General features: G+C 41.5%; 2 protein-coding genes and 3 long non-coding RNA genes across 5 annotated transcripts; all 5 read right to left on the bottom strand.

The window, feature by feature from the left end:
• Positions 1–26: 26 nt before the first annotated feature.
• LOC112994364 (ovomucoid-like) lies at positions 27–18035 on the bottom strand. The gene is made up of 10 exons (XM_064521244.1): positions 18013–18035; positions 17022–17067; positions 16476–16600; positions 11934–11979; positions 9158–9285; positions 4130–4203; positions 3505–3555; positions 1932–1957; positions 936–1048; positions 27–164 (listed from the first exon to the last, which is right to left on the bottom strand). The coding sequence occupies exons 1-10, from the start codon at positions 18033–18035 to the stop codon at positions 119–121; spliced, it is 678 nt and encodes a 225-aa protein (XP_064377314.1). The 3' UTR covers positions 27–118.
• Positions 7407–8201, bottom strand: LOC135330027 (uncharacterized). The gene is made up of 2 exons (XR_010391740.1): positions 8104–8201; positions 7407–7583 (listed from the first exon to the last, which is right to left on the bottom strand). It is a non-coding gene; the product is annotated as an uncharacterized LOC135330027 (long non-coding RNA).
• LOC135330025 (uncharacterized) lies at positions 12161–13204 on the bottom strand. The gene is made up of 3 exons (XR_010391738.1): positions 13084–13204; positions 12782–12827; positions 12161–12360 (listed from the first exon to the last, which is right to left on the bottom strand). It is a non-coding gene; the product is annotated as an uncharacterized LOC135330025 (long non-coding RNA).
• On the bottom strand, positions 13598–15748 carry LOC135329979 (uncharacterized). Its single transcript, XR_010391692.1, has 6 exons — positions 15628–15748; positions 15326–15371; positions 14780–14904; positions 14478–14523; positions 13932–14056; positions 13598–13675 (listed from the first exon to the last, which is right to left on the bottom strand). It is a non-coding gene; the product is annotated as an uncharacterized LOC135329979 (long non-coding RNA).
• Positions 18036–21799: 3764 nt separating the features above from the next.
• LOC112996961 (ovomucoid-like) lies at positions 21800–26302 on the bottom strand. Its single transcript, XM_026122721.2, has 4 exons — positions 26143–26302; positions 25239–25261; positions 24678–24793; positions 21800–24225 (listed from the first exon to the last, which is right to left on the bottom strand). The coding sequence occupies exons 1-4, from the start codon at positions 26195–26197 to the stop codon at positions 24180–24182; spliced, it is 240 nt and encodes a 79-aa protein (XP_025978506.1). The 5' UTR covers positions 26198–26302; the 3' UTR covers positions 21800–24179.
• Between the last annotated feature and the right edge of the window lie 910 nt (positions 26303–27212).

Genomic DNA, 27212 nt, shown 5'->3' on the forward strand with positions numbered 1-27212 from the left:
TCATTTTACTGAGCGGAGATGTCGGAGATGAGGGCAAGCTGCTCCCATGTCTACGCACAGGTGTCTGCAACCGTTGCTGAAGGTTGATCAGCTTTTAATGCTTAGTGACAGTGAGGATTCAGCATGTCCCCAGATGCTTCAATCTTATTTTTCCTCCACTTTTCCTATAAAAGGAGCAAGGCAGACTCAGGCAGAGTAGTATATAACAGACAACACAGACACAGCAGTGCGGAATAAGGAACTGATCCGTCAGAAGAGGACCATCTGCCTCACTGATGCTAGCAAACCCTGGAGCCTCACAAGGAATATCAAGCTGCTTTCTCCCTCTCCTTTCTCTTCTCAAATTTCCCCTGCGAGGTGGCAGTCTTCAGTAAGCACTAAAATGTGTATGACTGCTGGGGAGAAATTGATGTTTTGCAAGCACATTTGATCCAGAAGTGCTGGTTCCAATTACATCTCCTTTAAAGAAGGAGATGGGGAAACAGAGCTCCAGAAAAGGGTAAACTCTGGTTCTTCCTCTGAGGCTATGTCTTGTTCAACAAAGCCCAGCCAGACTTTTCAGCAACAATTTGATGTGGCTCAACTCCTGCATTCCCCCAGACACTTGTCAGTACCCAGAGGCTTGGGCAGTGGGAGTTTCAGCCTCTGGCATACAGTGGGATATGCTGTGGATCAATTTAGTCCCCACAGTAGGTTTAGGTAGAATGTAATTGGCTCCCAGGCCCTATGCTGTCTCTCTGCATGGCAACCAGAATCATAGCATTCAGGTAGCTCTGTTCCAAGGAGGAAATGTTATATTTGGCAGGAATCAGGGACCAGTCCATACAGGAGGAGCAGCCTGGATGCCAGGCCTCCCCTCCATGAAGAACATCATTGCATACATGAAACCTGGGCCAACCCTATATATTATTTCAATTCCCTTCACTTTCACTTACAGAACTGCCTTGCAGAAGGCACACCGGTTTCCATACGTTACGCCATCCGTGCCACAGTGAGGATTGGACTCCCTCGTACAGTACACACTTCTGTTTGTAAACTCTCTACAAATCTGCAAAAGGAATTAAAAAAAAAGCTTTTAGGACTCCCGTACTCTTTCTTTGTTTCACATCTCTAGTGAGAAACAAGGTCACCAATATAATTCTCTTTCTGTCGAGAGGACTGAAAGGAGCAGTGATGATATTGCCTATTTTGTGAAAGAAAAAGGCCTATCAGAAGTGAGCAGAAGTGGTGTTTCACGGAAATTTCAGCCCTGTGTCTGAGGAGGGAAGTTGTGATTACCTGGGAGAAATTCTCATCTTCTGAAGACAAAAGTGGATTAGCCCAGGCATGTAGGAGAAGAGTCAGCATTGATGTTCTTTCAGGCACTTGGCCCCAAGTTAGCTCACTGCTAAATGGCATCATGAGCATTGTGAAACAGTGTGCTCAGCTTCGTGATTGCTGAGCTTTCTGCCTTCCCAGCAGAATGAGAAAAAGACACAGTTTTTAGGGGATTAAAAATGGTGTCCAGGAAATGTGCAGATATTTTGTCTCTGGACAAATTCCCAGTAATGAACCTGGTTTGGGGGGAATAAAATACTCTCAATATCCCATTTGTTTCATGAGAAGATTGGATAGTGGAGCAAAGTGGACAAAAGCAGTGTTGCAAGGCTAAGCATATGAATACAACACTGTGCAAACACTCTGCACCTAATCCTGGGAGGCATTTGCTAAACTAGTTGTCTATTTCCCTGGTGTACTTGCTAGCATGGTCACATATTACGTCCCTTATACAATGGTGAACGCCCAAAAAGGTTGGAACAACTTGGAAGGATGCACCTGGTCCCACCAGAAATTAAAAAGTGTTTACCATGCACCAAGATCTGGGTTACAAAACCATTTGTCTAGAATCAGGAGAAAATGCAGATTCAGTAAGCAGAAACAGCTGCACTAACCTCTTCAATGTCTTGACCTGCTGCATCTGGAAGAAAAACACAGAGATTTTATGCAATTCAGCATTCTTTTCTGAAAGAAGCTGTATGAAAGTCACAAATCTTTTCCCCAAACACAGTGACATATGCTCTAGGTTTCCCCTACTCTGTCATCCTGTGTAGTGGAGGAGGGGGCAGGAAACTTTATCTGAACTGCTTTTCAGTATTTTGCTTTTTGACAAATGCTATTAAAATAACATATTCATTCATCTGCTAACTGCACCTTACATATATAAACCAATCTCCTTGGAAGGCAGCCACTCCAATGGAAGCAAGCTGCCATATCAGAATTGGAGCTGCACTCAACAAAGATTTTAATTCTTTATATTCATTTTTTGAGCTTTGAGTCTCCTGCAGCTCTATATAGTGAAAATGGCTGGTATTATTAACAGCAGCATTCTGTGAAGCTGTAGCAGAAGGTTCTGTGGTCAGCTTTAGAGCCATCAAAAGTATGATATGGCTCAGAGACTCTCCCAGAAGAACTTCATCCAGGATGAGATACAAAGAGGTGTCACACTGTGATACTGAGCAGAACAGGCAGTGCCAGTCTGTAAGAGAGCAAAATGCTCACTGTAACCACAGGGTCTGGGCTTGAAGATAATCAGTCATAGCCCCTTTATATTTCTTCACTGCAAAGACGGCAGTCAGATGCACAGGTTGAGTCATACCTGTGGGACAGGGCAACCCTGTGATCTCTTTAAGGGGGATCCTGGCACTTAGGGGAAGACTGAATGCGGATCTACAGGATGTGGTCCACCAGTACTCTCTGTATGTGGGACAGCCAAATACCCAGCATCTCACATGACAGTGAGGCAGCAGCAGTTTGGATGTGAGGTTGTGTGTCTAGCTGGGGAGGATTACAGCAGTGTGCTGAATGCCAGAAGCTGCTGCTGTACTTGCTCGGAGAAGTGCGGTCACTGCCAGTGTCTCACCAGGTGGCTCTGAGCAGAAGTGAACCTGGGCAGGAGGTGAGAAGACTTTGTACTCCACTTGGGCCCCCTCACTATGCAGGCTGGAAATCCCACCCAGCATCCAATCAGCTAGACCATTATCTATCAACCCACCCTACCTCTTCTTCCAATTCTAATGCATTTCCATGTTTTGTCCCTGCCACTGGTATATTTATCACATCCTCTGATCAGGCTAGGCGTCATTAATTGTAAAGTCACTGTTATGGCTCTCTGTATATTATTTACAAAATAGCTCATTAGACTTTTTTTAATAAATATTACATGCAGCTATACAAGACTTTGTAATGATGTCTCTTGACATCTATTTATTTTATAGGAAATCACAGAGCATTTTCCCCAGCTTTGGAAGGAAGTTTCAGCACTCTGATGGAACCCAATCCCAATTAAGAGTCAATTAGAGATAGATGAATATTTCATAATGACTAATGTGTACAAAGTAATTCACCTCTTCTCTCCATGCACAGCTTGCAATTTTCTCAAGTGAATTCTTTATTCAGATTATTCACAGAAAAACAAGTATAAATAATTCTTGGTCTGCATATTGTTCAATAACTGTTGCCACAAACCTTCTGGAGCTGGGTCAGCTGGACATATGCAATTGATTGCACTGATGTGACCTATATGTTCAAAAATCATCAATCAGCTTCCCCGAATCATCAAAAAGATGTGAAAATCTCAAGATAAATAAATGCTGGATCCTTTAAATTTGCCCTCTTTGTCCTTGAGGACATTTGAATTTAATTTTCAAGCTTTTCTCTGCAACAGAAATGAAAGCTGAAACTTTCATCTAATTACATGTTTCCACATCTCAAAAGAAAACACCAAATACCAAGACGCTCACAATCAAAACAAGAACCGATGACCATTAGGTGCAAGTTTTTTCTTTAACTGATTCAGCAAACCTCTCCAGCTAGCATTCATACCAAAATTAATAATTACATTCTGCTTTGATACATTTTTTGAAACAGACACTTAGAATTTGATCTTTTCGTCTCCCAGTGACACCTTCCCTGCGTTAGTCACTGTGGAAGAGCACAAGGGGTGGAAACTTGTTGTCCAAGTGAGCAAATAAAGCAGATATTTTCCACTTGCTCAGCTTTATCTTCACACCTGTCATCTAGAGATCAAGGCTTTCTGAAGTTTACTGTTGTCAGGACAGTTTCTTTCTAGGCTACAGAAAAGAAGACTTACCGGAGAAGAAAGACAGCAACAGCAAGCTGAGAAGCACTAAGACACCTGTGGCCTTCATGCTGCAAGTAGCTCTTTAGTCCAAGTCAAGTGGTCTATTCTGGAGGTGATGTCTCAGCAACAGAGCCTACAATGCGCTCATGAACCTGCCTCTCTGTGTATTTATGTGCCCATCAGTAGCTGTCCTCATTCCTCACCTTAATTGTGAGAACTTCTCCACTTCATTTCTAAAGTCATTATTGGTCCTGTCCATGTTTATGGTGCTTTAGGAATGCTGTCCTATCCACATCAAACCTAGAAAGAAGGGCTAATTATATGAGTGATAGACTCAGGCGTGTAATATTTTTTTTCTAAATAGTCACAAGATTCTCACACGGGTGAATTTTCAAAGCAGTGATTCATCAGGGAAGCTGGTAATTTTCATTCTCTGGGCCCTTGCTGAATACCAGCTCTGAGGTTTTGAGTGCAGCGTGATGACACTTACTAGACATTATGAAATAAATCACAGCATTAGAATGTGTTGTCTGTGAAACCAATTATACGTTGTTCCCTGTCTATTTTTGAAGATGGTTCTAAATTTGTTGGGTTTGGGTGGAGAAACACACTGATGTGACATATTCTCATGGCTGCATGCGGAGTCCCGGATAGGACTGCTGACTCCCCTCCTTGAACAATTTAAACTATAGCTGTCAGTGTTTTCCAGTTCTCCATATCCACAAACATATGTTAGGGCTCTACTCCCACAGTAAGTGGCAACTAGGGGAATTTGATGGAGAATCATGAGACCTGAGCTCTATTTCCAGCTGACACTTTGCAAAGGTTTGTGTTCAGCTGCACTGTTTGCAAAATATCTGTTCCGATAAGAAGAATCATGTAAAATTCTTAGTATGCTTTCCTAAGGAAACAAGACTTAGGTGAGCACTCTGAATATATGTCTGTCTACCAGTTCTCTCAGTAAATTTTGAATCTGTAACTGATTCCTTCCATATTTGACACTGGAGTGAAAGAAAAGATCAAGTTTTTGTACACTTTGTAACAAGAGACAATTGGTCAGAGGAAAGACTCTACTAATGTCCTCAGCCAACAAGGGAAAGAATTTCTGCAGGAGAGTAATGTTAGGAGTGCCGTATATCTGGGAAAGCATTAGAGTTTCCAACTTACTGGATATAAAATCCACATAGTAGAGAAACCATGACTGATGGGTGAATTCTCTGATGTCAAATAAGGGTGAGCTCACTATGCAGCCTTTAGTATAATTTAGTTATCAAGTCAGTCAGCCGCAGATCCATTCAAAATCACACTTAGTTCTGCTGCTCACAGAACTACTTGTTTTTCTTTTCTGGTTTCATACCTGACTGGTCATGACCACAGCATTAATACTTCAGTTCTTTATCTACCCAAATGTTTTATTTGCTGCAGCATATTTTTCTGGATAAAGCTTTAGAAGATGTACCACAGGGACCAATTCCTTGCAGGCTGAGGAGAGGAAGAGACTAAATTGCCAGACAAGTGATTACCTTTATTACCACTTTTTCCACTTCTTTGTAACATCTGAAACAGACCACTTACTAGTGTAGGTGAGGAAATTCTTCTGGACCTCTGACTTGCCTGGAAATCCGGGATGAAAGAAAGGCACCTGGAACTTGATTTCCAGTCTAATGGGTGTAGTTGGACAACGTCTCACTGGTATCAAGCCAAATATTAACACTATGGTGGGCAAATCTCTAGTCTTAGATGACACAGACCTTTTCTTTGTCTAAAGTGTTGGAGTTTGGAGGCTTCCAAGGCATCTAGGCTACAACCGTATACCCTGTGCTTGCCACTTGCCCTCCCTTTCCCTGTACATGAGTAGCTTATTTGAGCTTTTCCAAAGTCTTTTGAGTTCCTAAGTAAAATATCAGGCTTCTTCAGGCAGAAACTGCCATCACAATTCACTTGCAAAGAAGACTTAACTTAGGATTTTACTGTTGAAAGAAATTGCCTGCTATGGCCATGTCTCAGCTAGTCTGTGACGACTCAGTAAACCTCTTGGCCAATGAGAAATTACAATAAAGCTGTGTCCTTCGTTGAGAGGCCTGTGTTCACTCCCACTAGCTACTTAGACTGTTCCTTCTCTTTTCCTAGGATGGGATACTACTCTCTTCTAATGCTAGAGAAAGGGTAACTTCTGGTAGGAGGACTGACAAAATTGCCAGGCCAAGGGAAGGTCTACTTCAGGAAACAAGACCTAAAGAGAAAGCTTGGAGGTCAGATTTTACCCCCAACTATCAACCTTAACAACTGACTGCCTTGCTACATAACAAGAGAATGGAAGGTGGAGAAAAGAAGAGGAAGGCAGTATGTGTGCTGTGTCACCTGGGACTTTTCACCTCTATTGTTTGCATACTCATTACCTGACTCATGCAAAAAGACAGCACATTGTCATCAACATTCATATGTATTGTTGCACATCCAGTGCACTCTTTATGGTCCCACAAAGATATTATCTTCATATATTATCTTTTCTTTCAAGATAGAAACCATCTTGGAGCTACCAGCACATCTAGCCTTTCTTTCCTAGGGCTGGAAAACTCGAGACCTTTTCCTGAGGTCCCCTGCCCTACCTGTGCCTCAAACACTCCAAATGAAACTTTTCAGATCTTTTCTCAAACAAGCTGAAAGTCTGAGCCTGGTCTAATTTCTCCTCTGGTCTTCATTAGGGCTCATTACATCAATACCCAGCTTGATCAACAGAGTCTCTAGGGAACACACCCTTCAAGGAAGCAGAAGTTCCTAATTTTCTTCCTTATGAGATAGTTTCTTCACTTTGCCATAGCCTCCTTTTTATAACACACTGCCAGACCTGTCCCCTGCCCAAGTGTGAGCAAGTAGGGCTCACCATAGCCATTTCACGTTTCTCCAGGGCCGTTTTCCCTATGCCACCAGGGCTCCTAAAAGGGTCAGTTCCTCCAAGACTCAGTGCTATTACAACTACAAAGCCAAGTCTTGTGCATTTAGGACAAGATGTGTGCTAGCACACATTTACACACTGTGAGAAACAGAAATGAGGAAAGTGGCAGTATTTTATAGAAGTTTGTTTTCTCTTTTGACAGATGGTAGTTTGGCATGGAGTGACATACTGCTGTCAGGACTCAGACTGTTGTGATGGGCGTTACACTTTGTTCTTTATTGTGGTTTATTTCACAACTACTCCTGCCTGACAGATAAGCTCCTAAACCCAAGAGAACATTACCCCCACCCTGGAAAAAAAAAAAAAAAAAAACTGTCCATGGCAAAGAGAGCGGCTGAATTTAATTTATTGATCAGACAAAGCAGAGACCAATACACAGCAGTCCTCTGGAGCAAGAAAGAGCATGTTTGATTGCAGACTTTGCAAGGGAAAAATGAGTGTGAAGACTACTATGCCAGTGCTCTGCATTCCCCAGCATGTTTGAGGAAAAGAAGCTTGCTACTCCGTCTAAAGAGAAAGAGGGAGACCAAAATTACAAACATGGAATTCAGCTTGATAGTCCCAGTGGTGCAGTTGCTATTTACCAAAATAAGTTGATGCCCTCATGCTGCCCAAGTTATAGAGTACTCCACTTAATATTTGACCTCCTTCCTGATTCCCCAGGTTATATGTTTTCTCATGTGAAAGAGATTCGGACAAATCCAGTAATTTTGGGCACCTCCTCCTACATATAGAGCTTAAATTACTCTTTGAGGGAGGGAGACAGCAAGACTGCAAATGGGAATCTGGCTTCAATTGTAAGGGAAGCAGAAGAGAAATGAAACTCACTTGGACTAAAGATCTGCAGTGCCTATGGAGTCATGGAAGAGTGAGTGTCAGGACAGGAGCATACAGCAGAGATGGATTTACGTAGGGGCCTCAAAGAGAGCTCTGGGGCTTTCATGACCAGCTGCTGCTCCTGCGTGTGTATTTCTGCTCTTCTAATGCAGCAGTGGTTTTATGACTACATGGTGAACTCCATACTTACTGAACTGAATAACAGAACCGGCATCTGTTTTCATATGTTTTGCCATCAGAGCCGCAAACAGGCTCATACTTAATGGTGCAGATGCCTTTGGCACGGAGGTGGTAACTGCAGTCAACCTGCAGGTAATGGAGCAACAACACATTTTAAACCTTTTGTGCCCAGTATTTCCCTACATGAGTGATTTACATTATTTAATGTTTGTGATATGGCAAAAACTAAAACCACTTTTTAGGGGCAGGGTTCTGTTCTAGCAGCTCTGTAAACTCAGAGGCAGAGAACATGCTTGCCTGGAGCCTGAAGTCAGATTCCAAGCAGTGCAGAAGATGGGAGAAAAAAATCTCAGAAATACTATCATAGAAAATGAAATGGCCATGTCAGTGTTTCCAGGCTGGCCCTCCCACTGGCTGCTGTACTTTGGCTGTGCAGTCTAGAAAAGACAGATTTACAGGAAGTGGATTGTTGCAAGCCGCGCAGTAAAAAGTACTCCACACCCAAGGAATCACAGCTACTATCCATGAGTATTTCTGATAATAAATGATCCCCCTGCTCTCCTGCAGAAAGGATGAGACAGCATCTCCTGCTAAACCACTTTTCCCAGTGAATGAAGGTCTCAGCAGCAGCCAAATGCTGTGTTTCCAGGTTGGGAGTCCTACACATGGGGACTGCTATCTGAGCCATGGGTTTGTTTCCATATCCTTTAACCCTGGCATACCTTTACTGTTTTCCTCATATCCTATTTTCAGGCCATATTCCATGAGTTTAGTGCCAGAATAATGCAAGTGTTCCTATTATGCAGCTATGTTTCATTTAATTTATGCTGTATAATGTATTGCAACAACAGATAATAGTGCAGATTTCTGAGCTTTACCTGCGAACAGTCTCCATGTCGGAGTAGCTCTATGTCAGCTCCATTCCTTTGGGAAGAAAGTGAGTTGAGAATGAATGAGCGTAGGGCAGCCATTTCAGGAATTAAATTACCTCTTTACTCTCTAAATATCAACCCAAGCATCTACTGATCCAAAAATCACTGCAGTGAACCCACCCATTCACTTACGCCACTGCAGTGCAGAATTCACACTGGTTGCCATAGGTAATCCCGTTGGTCGCACAGACTGGGTTGTACTCCAGGGTGCAGATATTGTCATCACCATTGGTTGCTCGCAGGTAGCCAGCGCAGTTGATCTGAAACAGTCACAGAACAATAGCTTTAATCTCTGCCCTCCATTACATCTGTCCGGTGCAATGGAGCATGGTGCAAGACACATTTCCCCTTCTCCTCAAGGTAGCAGTAAACATATTGAGCTCTATGGAGACACGAGTTTCCAGCCCCAGCGCATTACAACTGAAGTAGCATGATTAGCTGAAATTCTGCCTCTGAGAACAGCACAATCCTGGAACATCTCTGCATTTTCCTGCCCTGAAATTGGCTCAGTGTCAGCTTGGGGTTTTTCCACCATGAACTCCACTGTGCCTAAAATGCCAGTTATATGGCAGTGACGGGACAGGAAATTTTGCTGTGAAATGTCTACACAACTTCTGAAAATGGAGTTTACATTTGCCTAAGTATTTCTGCAAACATTACTTACTGTGAGAGTACTGAGATGAAAATTGCAGTATTATGTTAAATTGCACAGCCCAGAGTGCTTCTTTATATAATCTCTCTATTCTAAAAATAGATACATCTCCACTCCATGGTAGCTCTACATATTGATAAACAAGTCTTATGATAAAAGTTCTGATAGACTATTTTTTCCATAACAAAATGATGGTTTAGTCAAAATCCAAATTTCCTCTGAGAATTTCTACATCTCAACAAAATTATTCTAAGCCTACAGGGAAGTGTTTTGATAATGCTGAAACATAATTGAAATCAAAAGCTTTAAATTTTAAGTTATGTGTTATACATAAGAAAACATTTTAAAACTCACAGTTGAAATAGAAGATTTTGATTGTTTGAAACAAATTAAAAAATAAACTCTTGAAAATCATAAATTCTTAACTTTGATTCCTTTTCAGACAGTATTGAAATTGTATTTTTCATGAAGAATAGCTCCTCTTGCCTAGCTTCCTGCCATCGTTTTACATCGCTGCTAAGTGCAGCTCAAGAAGGAGTGGAACGGATCTTGGACTATACCTGAATGCATTTTCCATCATGCTTTTTGTCAACTGCTTTGCGACGCCTAGAGGGATAAAGAGAAGGAAAGGAAGCATAAGTCTGTCGATAGCATAGAGTCATCTCACTCATTACGTCTCTCCATTTGTGAAGCCCCAGTAATTAATCAAACTTAGGAGCTTTGTCACTGAAGAGATCCCTAGGGCAGACAGCAACTTCTGAAAAGTCTTCTAGACCACCCTGCGATTAGTCACAGTACCAAAGGCTTTTGTTGTCTGCTACTTGAGCTGGTATTTTAAGTGATCGGGAGAACTCATTCTCACCAGATTTCTCTACAGAGTAAGCACTCGTTGGGGTAAGTCACACCATCAGTCCCACAGACGGGTTCCAATGTACTGGGACAAGCAAGATCTTTCCCCGAAGACAAGAAGTACGTGCTGCAGGAGGCCTATTAAAAAGGACAGAAAGTATAATTTGTCTGGTAGGGAGGAGGGTGTTTCGTGTTAATCATGTTTTCCTTGCATAGGGATACTACCGTTGATCTTTTTTCCTCTATTGCTCCTCCATGGTGAAGAAAGGGAGCAAAATACACCATGTTTCTCACAGTATGCATGGGCTCATTTCCACTGTTAAGGTATTCAGTACTGTAGACATGCATTACCGACAAAAATGATCGCTCCTTAGGGAATCAGGGCAGGGAAGGTATTTAGGTAGCTATTTAAAAGAATGTGTATATTTTTGTATAGATAGTTTTGAAATTGTGTAATTTTCATGAAGAAGAATAGCTCCTCTTGCCTAGCTTCCTGCCATCGTTTTACATCGCTGCTAAGTGCAGCTCAAGAAGGAGTGGAACGGATCTTGGACTATACCTGAATGCATTTTCCATCATGCTTTTTGTCAACTGCTTTGCGACGCCTAGAGGGATAAAGAGAAGGAAAGGAAGCATAAGTCTGTCGATAGCATAGAGTCATCTCACTCATTACGTCTCTCCATTTGTGAAGCCCCAGTAATTAATCAAACTTAGGAGCTTTGTCACTGAAGAGATCCCTAGGGCAGACAGCAACTTCTGAAAAGTCTTCTAGACCACCCTGCGATTAGTCACAGTACCAAAGGCTTTTGTTGTCTGCTACTTGAGCTGGTATTTTAAGTGATCGGGAGAACTCATTCTCACCAGATTTCTCTACAGAGTAAGCACTCGTTGGGGTAAGTCACACCATCAGTCCCACAGACGGGTTCCAATGTACTGGGACAAGCAAGATCTTTCCCCGAAGACAAGAAGTACGTGCTGCAGGAGGCCTGTTAAAAAGGACAGAAAGTATAATTTGTCTGGTAGGGAGGAGGGTGTTTCGTGTTAATCATGTTTTCCTTGCATAGGGATACTACCGTTGATCTTTTTTCCTCTATTGCTCCTCCATGGTGAAGAAAGGGAGCAAAATACACCATGTTTCTCACAGTATGCATGGGCTCATTTCCACTGTTAAGGTATTCAGTACTGTAGACATGCATTACCGACAAAAATGATCGCTCCTTAGGGAATCAGGGCAGGGAAGATATTTAGGTAGCTATTTAAAAGAATGTGTATATTTTTGTATAGATAGTTTTGAAATTGTGTAATTTTCATGAAGAAGAATAGCTCCTCTTGCCTAGCTTGCTGCCATCGTTTTACATCGCTGCTAAGTGTAGCTCAAGAAGGAGTGGAACGGATCTTGGACTATACCTGAACGCATTTTCCATCATGCTTTTTGTCAACTGCTTTGCGACGCCTAGAGGGATAAAGAGAAGGAAAGGAAGCATAAGTCTGTCGATAGCATAGAGTCATCTCACTCATTACGTCTCTCCATTTGTGAAGCCCCAGTAATTAATCAAACTTAGGAGCTTTGTCACTGAAGAGATCCCTAGGGCAGACAGCAACTTCTGAAAAGTCTTCTAGACCACCCTGCGATTAGTCACAGTACCAAAGGCTTTTGTTGTCTGCTACTTGAGCTGGTATTTTAAGTGATCGGGAGAACTCATTCTCACCAGATTTCTCTACAGAGTAAGCACTCGTTGGGGTAAGTCACACCATCAGTCCCACAGACGGGTTCCAATGTACTGGGACAAGCAAGATCTTTCCCCGAAGACAAGAAGTACGTGCTGCAGGAGGCCTGTTAAAAAGGACAGAAAGTATAATTTGTCTGGTAGGGAGGAGGGTGTTTCGTGTTAATCATGTTTTCCTTGCATAGGGATACTACCGTTGATCTTTTTTCCTCTATTGCTCCTCCATGGTGAAGAAAGGGAGCAAAATACACCATGTTTCTCACAGTATGCATGGGCTCATTTCCACTGTTAAGGTATTCAGTACTGTAGACATGCATTACCGACAAAAATGATCGCTCCTTAGGGAATCAGGGCAGGGAAGATATTTAGGTAGCTATTTAAAAGAATGTGTATATTTTTGTATAGATAGTTTTGAAATTGTGTAATTTTCATGAAGAAGAATAGCTCCTCTTGCCTAGCTTCCTGCCATCGTTTTACATCGCTGCTAAGTGCAGCTCAAGAAGGAGTGGAACGGATCTTGGACTATACCTGAATGCATTTTCCATCATGCTTTTTGTCAACCTTTTTGCGACGCCTAGAGGGATAAAGAGAAGGAAAGGAAGCATAAGTCTGTCGATAGCATAGAGTCATCTCACTCATTACGTCCCTCCATTTGTGAAGCCCCAGTAATTAATCAAACTTAGGAGCTTTGTCACTGAAGAGATCCCTAGGGCAGACAGCAACTTCTGAAAAGTCTTCTAGACCACCCTGCGATTAGTCACAGTACCAAAGGCTTTTGTTGTCTGCTACTTGAGCTGGTATTTTAAGTGATCGGGAGAACTCATTCTCACCAGATTTCTCTACAGAGTAAGCACTCGTTGGGGTAAGTCACACCATCAGTCCCACAGACGGGTTCCAATGTACTGGGACAAGCAAGATCCTTCCCCGAAGACAAGAAGTACGTGCTGCAGGAGGCCTGTTAAAAAGGACAGAAAGTATAATTTGTCTGGTAGGGAGGAGGGTGTTTCGTGTTAATCATGTTTTCCTTGCATAGGGATACTACCGTTGATCTTTTTTCCTCTATTGCTCCTCCATGGTGAAGAAAGGGAGCAAAATACACCATGTTTCTCACAGTATGCATGGGCTCATTTCCACTGTTAAGGTATTCAGTACTGTAGACATGCATTACCGACAAAAATGATCGCTCCTTAGGGAATCAGGGCAGGGAAGATATTTAGGTAGCTATTTAAAAGAATGTGTATATTTTTGTATAGATAGTTTTGAAATTGTGTAATTTTCATGAAGAAGAATAGCTCCTCTTGCCTAGCTTCCTGCCATCGTTTTACATCGCTGCTAAGTGCAGCTCAAGAAGGAGTGGAACGGATCTTGGACTATACCTGAATGCATTTTCCATCATGCTTTTTGTCAACTGCTTTGCGACGCCTAGAGGGATAAAGAGAAGGAAAGGAAGCATAAGTCTGTCGATAGCATAGAGTCATCTCACTCATTACGTCTCTCCATTTGTGAAGCCCCAGTAATTAATCAAACTTAGGAGCTTTGTCACTGAAGAGATCCCTAGGGCAGACAGCAACTTCTGAAAAGTCTTCTAGACCACCCTGCGATTAGTCACAGTACCAAAGGCTTTTGTTGTCTGCTACTTGAGCTGGTATTTTAAGTGATCGGGAGAACTCATTCTCACCAGATTTCTCTACAGAGTAAGCACTCGTTGGGGTAAGTCACACCATCAGTCCCACAGACGGGTTCCAATGTACTGGGACAAGCAAGATCTTTCCCCGAAGACAAGAAGTACGTGCTGCAGGAGGCCTGTTAAAAAGGACAGAAAGTATAATTTGTCTGGTAGGGAGGAGGGTGTTTCGTGTTAATCATGTTTTCCTTGCATAGGGATACTACCGTTGATCTTTTTTCCTCTATTGCTCCTCCATGGTGAAGAAAGGGAGCAAAATACACCATGTTTCTCACAGTATGCATGGGCTCATTTCCACTGTTAAGGTATTCAGTACTGTAGACATGCATTACCGACAAAAATGATCGCTCCTTAGGGAATCAGGGCAGGGAAGGTATTTAGGTAGCTATTTAAAAGAATGTGTATATTTTTGTATAGATAGTTTTGAAATTGTGTAATTTTCATGAAGAAGAATAGCTCCTCTTGCCTAGCTTCCTGCCATCGTTTTACATCGCTGCTAAGTGCAGCTCAAGAAGGAGTGGAACGGATCTTGGACTATACCTGAATGCATTTTCCATCATGCTTTTTGTCAACTGCTTTGCGACGCCTAGAGGGATAAAGAGAAGGAAAGGAAGCATAAGTCTGTCGATAGCATAGAGTCATCTCACTCATTACGTCTCTCCATTTGTGAAGCCCCAGTAATTAATCAAACTTAGGAGCTTTGTCACTGAAGAGATCCCTAGGGCAGACAGCAACTTCTGAAAAGTCTTCTAGACCACCCTGCGATTAGTCACAGTACCAAAGGCTTTTGTTGTCTGCTACTTGAGCTGGTATTTTAAGTGATCGGGAGAACTCATTCTCACCAGATTTCTCTACAGAGTAAGCACTCGTTGGGGTAAGTCACACCATCAGTCCCACAGACGGGTTCCAATGTACTGGGACAAGCAAGATCTTTCCCCGAAGACAAGAAGTACGTGCTGCAGGAGGCCTGTTAAAAAGGACAGAAAGTATAATTTGTCTGGTAGGGAGGAGGGTGTTTCGTGTTAATCATGTTTTCCTTGCATAGGGATACTACCGTTGATCTTTTTTCCTCTATTGCTCCTCCATGGTGAAGAAAGGGAGCAAAATACACCATGTTTCTCACAGTATGCATGGGCTCATTTCCACTGTTAAGGTATTCAGTACTGTAGACATGCATTACCGACAAAAATGATCGCTCCTTAGGGAATCAGGGCAGGGAAGATATTTAGGTAGCTATTTAAAAGAATGTGTATATTTTTGTATAGATAGTTTTGAAATTGTGTAATTTTCATGAAGAAGAATAGCTCCTCTTGCCTAGCTTCCTGCCATCGTTTTACATCGCTGCTAAGTGCAGCTCAAGAAGGAGTGGAACGGATCTTGGACTATACCTGAATGCATTTTCCATCATGCTTTTTGTCAACCTTTTTGCGACGCCTAGAGGGATAAAGAGAAGGAAAGGAAGCATAAGTCTGTCGATAGCATAGAGTCATCTCACTCATTACGTCCCTCCATTTGTGAAGCCCCAGTAATTAATCAAACTTAGGAGCTTTGTCACTGAAGAGATCCCTAGGGCAGACAGCAACTTCTGAAAAGTCTTCTAGACCACCCTGCGATTAGTCACAGTACCAAAGGCTTTTGTTGTCTGCTACTTGAGCTGGTATTTTAAGTGATCGGGAGAACTCATTCTCACCAGATTTCTCTACAGAGTAAGCACTCGTTGGGGTAAGTCACACCATCAGTCCCACAGACGGGTTCCAATGTACTGGGACAAGCAAGATCCTTCCCCGAAGACAAGAAGTACGTGCTGCAGGAGGCCTGTTAAAAAGGACAGAAAGTATAATTTGTCTGGTAGGGAGGAGGGTGTTTCGTGTTAATCATGTTTTCCTTGCATAGGGATACTACCGTTGATCTTTTTTCCTCTATTGCTCCTCCATGGTGAAGAAAGGGAGCAAAATACACCATGTTTCTCACAGTATGCATGGGCTCATTTCCACTGTTAAGGTATTCAGTACTGTAGACATGCATTACCGACAAAAATGATCGCTCCTTAGGGAATCAGGGCAGGGAAGATATTTAGGTAGCTATTTAAAAGAATGTGTATATTTTTGTATAGATAGTTTTGAAATTGTGTAATTTTCATGAAGAAGAATAGCTCCTCTTGCCTAGCTTCCTGCCATCGTTTTACATCGCTGCTAAGTGCAGCTCAAGAAGGAGTGGAACGGATCTTGGACTATACCTGAATGCATTTTCCATCATGCTTTTTGTCAACTGCTTTGCGACGCCTAGAGGGATAAAGAGAAGGAAAGGAAGCATAAGTCTGTCGATAGCATAGAGTCATCTCACTCATTACGTCTCTCCATTTGTGAAGCCCCAGTAATTAATCAAACTTAGGAGCTTTGTCACTGAAGAGATCCCTAGGGCAGACAGCAACTTCTGAAAAGTCTTCTAGACCACCCTGCGATTAGTCACAGTACCAAAGGCTTTTGTTGTCTGCTACTTGAGCTGGTATTTTAAGTGATCGGGAGAACTCATTCTCACCAGATTTCTCTACAGAGTAAGCACTCGTTGGGGTAAGTCACACCATCAGTCCCACAGACGGGTTCCAATGTACTGGGACAAGCAAGATCTTTCCCCGAAGACAAGAAGTACGTGCTGCAGGAGGCCTGTTAAAAAGGACAGAAAGTATAATTTGTCTGGTAGGGAGGAGGGTGTTTCGTGTTAATCATGTTTTCCTTGCATAGGGATACTACCGTTGATCTTTTTTCCTCTATTGCTCCTCCATGGTGAAGAAAGGGAGCAAAATACACCATGTTTCTCACAGTATGCATGGGCTCATTTCCACTGTTAAGGTATTCAGTACTGTAGACATGCATTACCGACAAAAATGATCGCTCCTTAGGGAATCAGGGCAGGGAAGATATTTAGGTAGCTATTTAAAAGAATGTGTATATTTTTGTATAGATAGTTTTGAAATTGTGTAATTTTCATGAAGAAGAATAGCTCCTCTTGCCTAGCTTCCTGCCATCGTTTTACATCGCTGCTAAGTGCAGCTCAAGAAGGAGTGGAATGGATCTTGGACTATACCTGAATGCATTTTCCATCATGCTTTTTGTCAACCTTTTTGCAACGCCTAGAGGGATAAAGAGAAGGAAAGGAAGCATAAGTCTGTCGATAGCATAGAGTCATCTCACTCATTACGTCTCTCCATTTGTGAAGCCCCAGTAATTAATCAAACTTAGGAGCTTTGTCACTGAAGAGATCCCTAGGGCAGACAGCAACTTCTGAAAAGTCTTCTAGACCACCCTGCGATTAGTCACAGTACCAAAGGCTTTTGTTGTCCGCTACTTGAGCTGGTATTTTAAGTGATCGGGAGAACTCATTCTCACCAGATTTCTCTACAGAGTAAGCACTCGTTGGGGTAAGTCACACCATCAGTCCCACAGACGGGTTCAGAGGTCCTGGGACAAGCAAGGTCTTTCCCTGGAAACAGCAAGTACGTGCTGCAGGAGGCCTGTTAAAAAGGACAGAAAGTATAATTTGTCTGGTAGGGAGAAGGGTGTTTCGTGTTAATCATGTTTTCCTTGCATAGGGATACTACCGTTGATCTTTTTTCCTCCATTGCTCCTCCATGGTGAAGAAAGGGAGCAAAATACACCATGTTTCTCACAGTATGCATGGGCTCATTTCCACTGTTAAGGTATTCAGTACTGTAGACATGCATTACCGACAAAAATGATCGCTCCTTAGGGAATCAGGGCAGGGAAAATATTTAGGTAGTTATTTTAAAAAATGTATAGGTTTTCTGTTGTCTCTCTGTGCTGTGCAGAATTGCACTCTACATTATTAATTGCCATCTTTTATCATACACATGGTAAAATCTCTTTCTCTGACAGGTATTTTCTTATTTTTGGAAAAAGAGGTAGTATAATTCTGAGGGGAACTTTTCTTTCTTCCTTTCTCTCTCACTTTCTCTCTTTCTTTGTGTGTCTCTCTCAAGACTTCTCTGGAATGCAGTGTAATTATGAATTATTTATCTGGACTTAGAAATCAAGACTAAATTAGAAAGATCACTCACCGATTGACCACCAGTAACGACATCTACAATAAAAAACAGAGATTATAAAATATAAAAGTTTTACAATGTCCTTGATTCATATTCATTTGGAGTCATTGATTTCCCATCAGTTACCAAATTCACTTTCTTACTACTGAAAAGTGATTGTTTTCCCAAAAGTTTCTTCTAATCTGAGTAAACCAAAAGTAATATCCTAAGATAAAATATTTCAATTGTTTGTGGAAACAGAAATTTTGACTCACTAAAGAAGTAAGATATGAACTTTTCTCCTCTTGCAGCACTGTTATCCCCATTAAATCTCATAAACGTAAATCAGACAGATGTGTCACTAGATCTATAGTATTTGCACAAGGATGAATTTCATCAAAAGAGAAATCATCGCCGTCTCTTCTCCAGAAAGTTGACCTCTTTTTTTAGGCTGCATACATAACCCCATCTTTCAACAGGCAAAGATTCAGGAAGACCAGAGATATTAGTACAGGCTACAATAGAAACAACTTACCAGAAAGACAGCTGAGAAACTCTAGCCCCAGAAGGGCAACAATTCTTATTATCTTCATAGTGGAGAGGGCTGGACAGTCTGTTACTTGCAAACCTGTTGCTACTGTATTCAGCAGAGATGTTTCTCAGCTTTCACTGGCAGGACTATGTGTTGACTGTCTCTCTATATATATATCTCCCTGACCTTGCTTGTAAAGTCGTTTCATAAAGTAATTATTTACTCTGTAAACCAACAGAATTGTATTTATTATTGAGTTGAGCTCTAAACAATGATTCTTTGTCAGAGAAATGCCCAGAAGTATTGAATAAAAACATGAGCTACGCCCATCTTGTTAACTAAGGCCCCCTGCTGTACTATGAGCAGTTTGTACTGTCCATGCAGGAAGAACATCGTACCAAGAACAGATCTGGTGAAATTCCATATGGAAGCAGGTAAAGCAAAAGCACCAATCTGGTGAAAGCATTTAAAATTCTGCATAGTGTATTTTATACACTATACAGTATTTGGGCACCAGGAGATTTGCAAGGTACAGCAGAGTGATGGGACAGCATCATGGTTCACCCTAAGCTTTTATAGACATAAAACATGGGGTTATATAGATTTTAATCTGTGTATTTTAGAGGTACTGAGGGCACAGTGAATATCTCCGCACTCTCTTTGTTTTTCTGGTACTCTGAATTTCTCACCAATAGGAAGGAATCAGTCATCATGACAGTAAAGCATTACCTAAAACTTCAGAAGTTTAAAAGATCTTTGTATGTAGGAACAGGAGTTAGCCAACTGCTGGCAAGGGGGATAGGTCTGATTAAGAAATGAGGAGAATAACTAGCCTTAAATTTGAACTGAGATAAACTTCCTTTGTGCAGGTGAAATAGGAGTCTTAACGCCTAAGATATGCATGAAAAATTTGCAGCAGCTGCAAGCAGGAGGTCCTTAGGTTCCCACCTGTTCCCACCCTATTACTTGTCATTAAACTTAGAGTGTCAGCTGGAAGCCATTTTTTAGAGAAGATAAGTGAAGAATAATATGTTAGCCTCTATTAAATGATTCAATTCTGTGCTGGGTATATGGAAAAACAAATAAGGGATATTGCATAAAGTAAAATGTCTGTACTGAGGTCGTCAAGGAAGAAAGTGAGGGACAGAACAACATGTTTATGTTTTAGAAGCGGCATGAGCTGTACGTGTGGTTTAGAGGCAGCCTGATTTTTAAATAGAAAATCAGAAGTGTTTTTTTTATTATAATAATCCTGGGAGATGTTTAAGTCTTGGCACGGGCAGATAAACCATAAAATTGTAGCTGAAAGTGTAACTGTAGTCACAAAATAGAGCTTGCAGGATTTGGCCTGTTCATGTTAATAAGAGCTTTTTTTCTGAAAAATAAATGAGTAATGTTCTTTGGATCTCATTCACAAATATCAGGAGTTAAAGGGTTCCTTTCAAAGCTGTTTTTGTTGTATTCTTAGCATCTTGAGTGACGTGACTGTCAGATTCCTTAACTGATCATAAGCATATTTGGAAGAGAAGAAATGATCACAGAAGCATTAATATTGATTATTCTCCAGTGACAGGAATGACTAAGCCTGACAACAAGGTTTCCTCAGAACTGGTGCCAGCCATCAGTGGAGATGGTGCTTGCTGGCTTTGAGGAGGTTAGGGAGGCTACTAGGATGTAATGTGTCTCCTTTTTAGCCCTATGACCCAATTTCGGCATATCCACTGCTAGATTTGGGATCTCCACTTATCAGAAATTGTGCTGCATCTCTGTTTTCCTCTTCTCCCAGACTGAAATCATGTTGGTCTCTCAGGATCTTCTGTGAATAAGAAGATATCTGATAGGGAATGGCATCATTCTCATGTTTGGCCAACATAAACCCTTTGATTAATTAGCTCTGCTTGGTGAGATCTCCCGCTGACCAACTGGTGCCTCTGAGGGTCTGAGTAACTAGCCAGGACTACTCCAAAAGCAGCACTTTCCTCTCTTCTTCCGGTAATTAGTGCCATTTCATAGGGCGGGAGGGAGAACAAGGGAAATAAGGAAAGAGTGTTGCTGCAGAGAGGTCTTGCCTTGGAGAAAGGATAGAAGATAAATGCAAGCAGTCTGGGCAAAGCTGTTGGGCCAGGTGTGATGTGGGGTGTCACCAGGAGCTGGACTAAAGAAGGGAACAAGACATGAGTAATTATTGCTGGGCAGGAGAGAACATAGGCATTGGGAAGGGTCAAAATCGACTGTCCTAACACATTTGGAAGAGTGAATTTCAGGAACAGTCATACACACGTTGGGAATGGGAAGAAGGAAATGAACTCACTTGCCAAGGCCTGCTGTAATATTCAAGAATCTCATGATGGTGCGTTCAGTAAAGTGAGTTTGAGTATAGGATTGTTTTTAGCTTGTTCTTGTGGAGGTATATGATCCACAGAACAGTTTAATTAAAACTCTTCCTGCTATTTCAAGTTTTTAGAAGGCAAACTTTTTCCATCAATAAGGTTTTGGCCACATAAATAGGATAAAAACTGGTAGCCACATGATGCATCCTCTTGTATTAGGGTAAATTTCCCATAATCCTGGAAATTCTAACAATTTCTAATCCAGAATTATTTCTTCCCATAACAGTGGTGTTTCCCTGGGAATCTTTTCCTTTGGTTTTGAGATTCCCTATCTCAGGCAATTCCATAATCTGCCACAGCCTAAGAAATCCCTTGTTCATTTTCCTTGTTTTAGTTTAAAACTTGTCGCAGGCTTCATCTGGCTACAAAGAGTAATGATATTTTTCAAGTGTTTGAAAAAAGGTGGATGTATGCACGTAACACAGCATGTTTTCGTTCCAGCAGCAATACCACTGCCCTTGCTGCCATATAATACCGTCACGCAACATACAGAGTTATCAAGAATAAAATGGTACTATACTCCTATATTCTATGCTACGGTACAGAAAAAGACAAAATGCATTTCTTTTCCACTGATTAGTGATGTGACATACTGCAAGATCATTTAAAGCAGATTGCTGTTACCAGACCTATGCACAGGGGGGCAGAACTAGATTTTCTGTAAGAACATGAATTCAACTGAGAGCAAGTAAAACCTCTGCTCTGAGCTATATTCATGTAATAGTTCTCCTTGCAGTTCAGCTACCTGATTGCTGCCTACATATCCCCTGTCATTTAACCATAGATGATACTACAGGCAAGGGTGTCTGGAATAATTTGTCTGTCTGAGAGCCACATACTTACAGCAAAATGCTGAGGATCTGGCCCCACACATCTGAATTGCACAATGAGTCTCAGCTCTGTCTCACTGCAGTAGCTCTGACATGACCATCCCCCAGAAATGACGTCTCCAAGTAATTTTCCTTTAAAACATCATTTTATTTTTCTCTGCATTGAGGATGAATGTAGTGACAAACTGTTTATCCTGAATGAAGTCTCAGAGAACAACTGTATTAACAGAAAGATCTAGGCTGGCCTGAGTTATATTTTGGCCAGCAACAAGTAGAACTAAAACAGAAGTATACTAAAACAGAAGCATTGATATAAAATAGAGTAGAACAAAATAACCACATGTAATGTGCTAATCAGTTTGTGGGCTAATTGAGTGGCATTTCCTAAATTCATAAACAACAGATAATGACATAAGGTGCTGAGGTACTGCTTAAAGAGTTGTATCATAAAATACCTCAGCAGGCAGGCAATGTTTCCTGCCTTGAATTTCCTGGAGGGAGAGTTAGATTAGTGAGAAGATTTTGTGTTGTTGTGGCAGGATTTTATTGAGCAGCATCAAAAAATAATTTCCAACAAGGTGTTCCTAAAAGAATATTGTCTTCCTCTCTGACCCGAAGAGCTGGCCACCTGGCACAGAAGCATCACAGTGATCCTGCCAGGATCACGCTTTGCCCTCAGTTACCTCTCCAGTATTGCTGGGTAACTGAGCTCTGCATCAGGGAGGCAGATTCAGCTCCATTAATTTCTACTCACAGTTTCCCCTGAATTGCTTCACAGATTTTCCTGTTCAGCAGAAACGGCCCTTGGAAGCTGCACTGTGAAGATCCCTGGGATCTTGAGGGCGACAAGGAGCTCCACTTCTTCCCCAAGGCAGCATGGCTCCTCTGGAGCCCTCCTTGTTCTCTCTGTCCTCCCTAAGAAAGAAAATATGTGATGTGGCTGGTGTTCTCTTGTCCCCCTCCTGCAGTGGAGGGGGACAAGAACGAACATGGAGCCCATGAGCTGCACATCCCCAGCACTGCATCCCAGAGCCTCACTTTGTCTTGACCCCAAGAAATTGCATATGCCACTGAAACGCCTTCCAGCACACAGACCTGCCTCTCACAGGAGGGACATTACAGCTCCAGGAAGGGACTTGGCACTAAGTGATTACACACAGTCATGTCTTTTGGAAATAAATTGTCTCTCTTTAGAGAGGTACTCTCTCTAGTCTCTGGAAAGTGACATATTGTCACTTAAAATCATTAACTATTTGACTGTGAGACTGCTGCATGCACTACATGCCGCACTGCCAGCACTTCACTAACTGTTAACGAATAATAAATTAACGTGATGACTCTGAGCCCTTCCTTTCATCAGACAAGATTTCCAGAGGTCGAAGAATCTTAGAGGATCCTCTACAAGCGACAGCGCAATTACCTGCAAGCAGCAGCAAAGTGGTGGGCGAGGTGCAGGAAAGGTCTGTGGAAACTGTTGCTAGCGCGCTTCCAGACATCTCGTCTATTAAGTCTGACTGCCCACTGGTTTTCTGCAGTACCCTGCACTGATGCACATTGCAAATGTGCATGTGGGCAGCCAGGTATCTGCCTGCATAGAGAAAAAATGCTGTCCTCTTGCTTTGGGAGGCAGAGTAGAATGCTAAAGGGTTTTTTCCACTGGAAGGTGTGCTTCCTACCCAGCTTTCAAGGGGAAAAGATTCAGCTGTGATCTGAACTGACACGCTTCTCTTGCCTGCATGAGAAAGTCTGGTTAAGCCAAGAAACTGAAATAGAGGTGAGCAGCTCCCAGTGCCTGAGAGCCAGTTTGTGCCTCAGTTGCTTTCTGTAGAGCAGCCACAAAACACTCCCAGCTGTAAAAATCTTTGGCCTGGGTTTGTCTCTAATTATGTGTATGTTCAGGTTTGCTTGGGGCCTCTACAGGCTGCCAGAATATGCATAATGTACAAATAGTAATAAAGGGGTGAGGCAGCAGGTATTTAACAGTAGCAGTCAGTGAGGCGGACAATTCCTCCTTGGTTAAGGGGACGTCTGTCCAGGATACTCTTAATGAAACAAATCAATAGGAGCATTGCACCAGGTTACATTTCTACTACTGGTTTTATTTTAGAAACCTGGATGAAATAAGATGCCCTCAAGTGCACCCCATTGCCTTTGTAGATGGAGTTGATTTCTTTGTAAATCAGAACAATGTATTTTCTCTTCCTTAATTCACTATTACTACCTGCACACCAGGATTGTTGCTGTGATATAATCACACGATAGCTGAGAAAAAAAACAGCATGAACTATCCTATTAACATAGGATATGAATGGTGGTTTTTTTTATTTAGCAGAGATTTCAGGATTCATCAGGAGCTTTCAAGGTTCAGGATGGATCTTGGGGCAGCATCTGCCGTAGGAAACTTTGCAAGGGAAGGTTCTTCCTTCTGAGCTGAAGCCCTTTGAAGAGTTAACACTCTCGAAGATAAAGCAAGGCAAGAGTACGACGTTTTTTCCTAGGGAGGAGGAAATAGTTATCTCACAGATAAAACATCTGGGCTTTTAATGTTTGTCTGTCCCTCCAGTGAAGGATTTATCATAGAGGAACTTAACCAAAACAGAAAACTTCTGAAAGCTATTACAGCCATTTGCTTTTATTACTAACATTCAAAGACAAGATAAAGACTTAATTTAAAGGAAGAATAAATAGTCTGTTGGAAATAGACTTTGTATGCTGGAAGAAAGCTCTTCAGCAAATTCCTTAACTCTACTACTGTTACCACCTTCTACCTCAAAGAAAGGAATTCCCAGCAAAATCTCCCCATAAAAATCACCAGCCCTTACTGATAAGTAAACAGGTAAACACAAAATAAAAGCACTTCACTTCTCCCAGTGAAGGGCAAATAGATTAGTTAGTTTAAGCTAAGTTAGCTGTTCAGTTAGTGAAAAGATTTATTTTCATACATACAGAAATGCATTGCAGAATAAACATTTATTGCCATATGTTATGCCGTCAGACCCGCAATGTGGGATGTGTTCCAGAGTGCAGAAAAGGCTGGGTATGACGTAGTCACTGCAGTAGTACTGTAGACAGATGAAACATTATGTTCACAAAAGATCTCTCAACAACTGATGGGTGACATTAGGAGAGACTAGAGATCCACCTGGGCTTCCTCTGGTACTGGCCAATAGCACATGCCTGGAAAGAGCTGACGGATAGGGCAGCAGTACAGTGGTGTGTTGCTAGTGCACCCTTCCAGCCTCTAGCAATGTAGAGCATGTGTAAATGTCGTAAATGCTGCTGCAGTAACTGTGACAATAACTTGGGCACTCACTGAATCCTGCACTACTTGTTGAAACTATCAGATGGAAATGAAAATTTCACCCCATAATATGTGCAGCAAATATTGCTGAAACAGCTGGAGGACTCAGGATCTTCAAATGCTCTATCATAATTAGCAATGATTTCTATTGAAACTGCTTTCAGGAAATAAATGATGGAGAATAACTAGAAAGAACTGTCCCTTACCTCTGCCTTCAGAGCAACGGTATCTGAAAAAAAAAAGAAAAAAAAACAGTAGAAAAGTAGAAAAACAGCAGATAGAAAAACAGCAGAAACTGTGACACAAATGCAGCTCATGGATACTGGTATAGTTAAAATCTGCAAATATTTGTCCTGAATATACAACTTTTAATTCACTGTTAACAAATGCCTTCTTAGATAAAAATAATGCTACACAAAACTTTGTGCCATGTTATGTGTTACACCATTGATTCTGCAGTGTATATCATGAAGGTTACAGCCAAGATGAAAAAGGGTCCATAAAATGAAGGAAAAGAAAAATATATTTTCTATGTCTCAGAGGATGAAGCAGGACATGTACTCAAATATAAACAGGTCAGTGAGAAAAACAAGGCCATACAGCTATTAAGTATCCTGGGACAGCTTCTTATATGCATTTCTATAGTAGCGCTTAAATAATGGAAGTATTTTGTGAGATGTAATATCTATAAAACTTCTACAACTGTTCCAGTTCTCAAATCACATCTCTCAGTTTGTGATGGCTACAGGAAAAGTTCAGTTTCTTTCAGTAAACTAATCTGTGTTTCTGCAACATTTCACAGTTTAAATACTGGATGGCTGTGTCTCCTGGTTATACCACAGACATGTCGCTTCTTTCATTATGCATAAACTAGCGTTGATTGTAGAGCTGTTCCCACAGTTGTTCTTACCCACTCAGTTCTGTTGCTAAAATATTACCCCCTAAGTGATAGTCTCTGATGTCAAGTCTTTTCAACACCATCTTTCTAGGAGTAAATAAGTCCTTGTAGAATGAAACTCTTTCCAGTCAGAGGATGTTTTTGCAGTTTTAAAGACAGCCAGAACTTACTCAAACACAGAGCAATAGGCACTAGGCAGTAAAGTTACTCACCTGGGAAGCAGTAAAGGGCTAGAGCAAACAGCATCAACGTGCCTGCTGTCTTCATGGTGGCTGAAGTGTCTGCACATAGCAGAGCCTGTGTTCAGCTCAGTAACTGTGGTCCTAATTCTCCTCTCAGATGGTAATCATGCATATGTATGTGCGTGCATGCATGTGTATGTGTATTTGTATTTGGTTTATCCACCCTTATTCTGAAATAACATCTCAGATGTGTTGTCAGGGTGGTAGTCTTGACAGTATTTACTGAGGTAAGCCATGTTCTAAGCCAGAAAGAATGCTTCTTCATCAACAAGAATCACAAGAAGTTTATATATGTTAAATACACACTACATGACCTTATTTCAAGTGAAATATGTGGATGGGATGGAACAGCTTTATGGGTATTTGCACAGAATTTATACTATTAATTTTCCTTAAAGAGCATTTGCACCATGGATTAGATTTGTATTAGTAGCCTGATAGTCTGATGATCTCACACTGACATGATTCTCTAGCTTGGAGCCCAGAAAAATTGAACTCAATTTGGAAATGATTGCTTCATCCATCTGCCAATCTCAACATAAGCTGCTCCAAAGCATCCTTTTTTCAAATGACTTCATTCCATCAAGAAAAACAAACATCCCTCTCTCTTTGGCTCCCAAAAGGAATGCACATGGAGAACATTACTTTTTAGAAGGGTTATGTCTAATTTACATTTCTCTTGTGTGGATCAAAAAACCCCCCACCAATTCAATACACCAGCAAAGGACAAAAGCAAAATAAATTTAATGGTCAAGGAGCTAACAAAAGAGGTCACGCTCTCAAAAACAGAAGGATATTTTGCCTTTGGATCATGAAACACTGCTGAAATACTTCCTTGGCTGACAAGTGGTACTGTTGTTAAGGATTAAAAAGAAAAGACCATCCCTAGGAGGTCACTTGTCCTCTAACAACCCTCAAGTGTTTTCAGATAATTCCAAGATGAGAAAAGCCTAAAAACAAGTCACATGGAAGACCCAGACAAACAGGCAGGGCATACTCACATGTCTGAAAAGTATGGGCTTTGTTGACAGACTGCCTTT

This window comes from Dromaius novaehollandiae, chromosome 15 (genome assembly GCF_036370855.1).
Source record: "Dromaius novaehollandiae isolate bDroNov1 chromosome 15, bDroNov1.hap1, whole genome shotgun sequence".
Classification (NCBI taxonomy): Eukaryota; Metazoa; Chordata; class Aves; order Casuariiformes; family Dromaiidae; genus Dromaius; species Dromaius novaehollandiae.

Excerpts from the sequence above, each read along its gene's own strand:
- LOC112994364 (XM_064521244.1), bottom strand. The coding sequence starts at position 18,035 with ATGTCGTTACTGGTGGTCAATCG. Across the intron at positions 3,556-4,129 it reads GTTGCTGTCTTTCTTCTCCG|GTCACATCAGTGCAATCAAT; the intron begins GTAAGTCTTCTT and ends TTGAACATATAG. Across the intron at positions 165-935 it reads GCCTTCTGCAAGGCAGTTCT|GAAAAGTGGAGGAAAAATAA; the intron begins GTAAGTGAAAGT and ends CTCCTTTTATAG.
- LOC112996961 (XM_026122721.2), bottom strand. The coding sequence starts at position 26,197 with ATGAAGACAGCAGGCACGTTGATGCTGTTTGCTCTAGCCCTTTACTGC. Across the intron at positions 25,262-26,142 it reads AGCCCTTTACTGCTTCCCAG|ATACCGTTGCTCTGAAGGCA; the intron begins GTGAGTAACTTT and ends TTTTTTTTTCAG. Across the intron at positions 24,226-24,677 it reads TTATTCTGCAATGCATTTCT|GAAAAAACGTCGTACTCTTG; the intron begins GTATGTATGAAA and ends CCTCCTCCCTAG.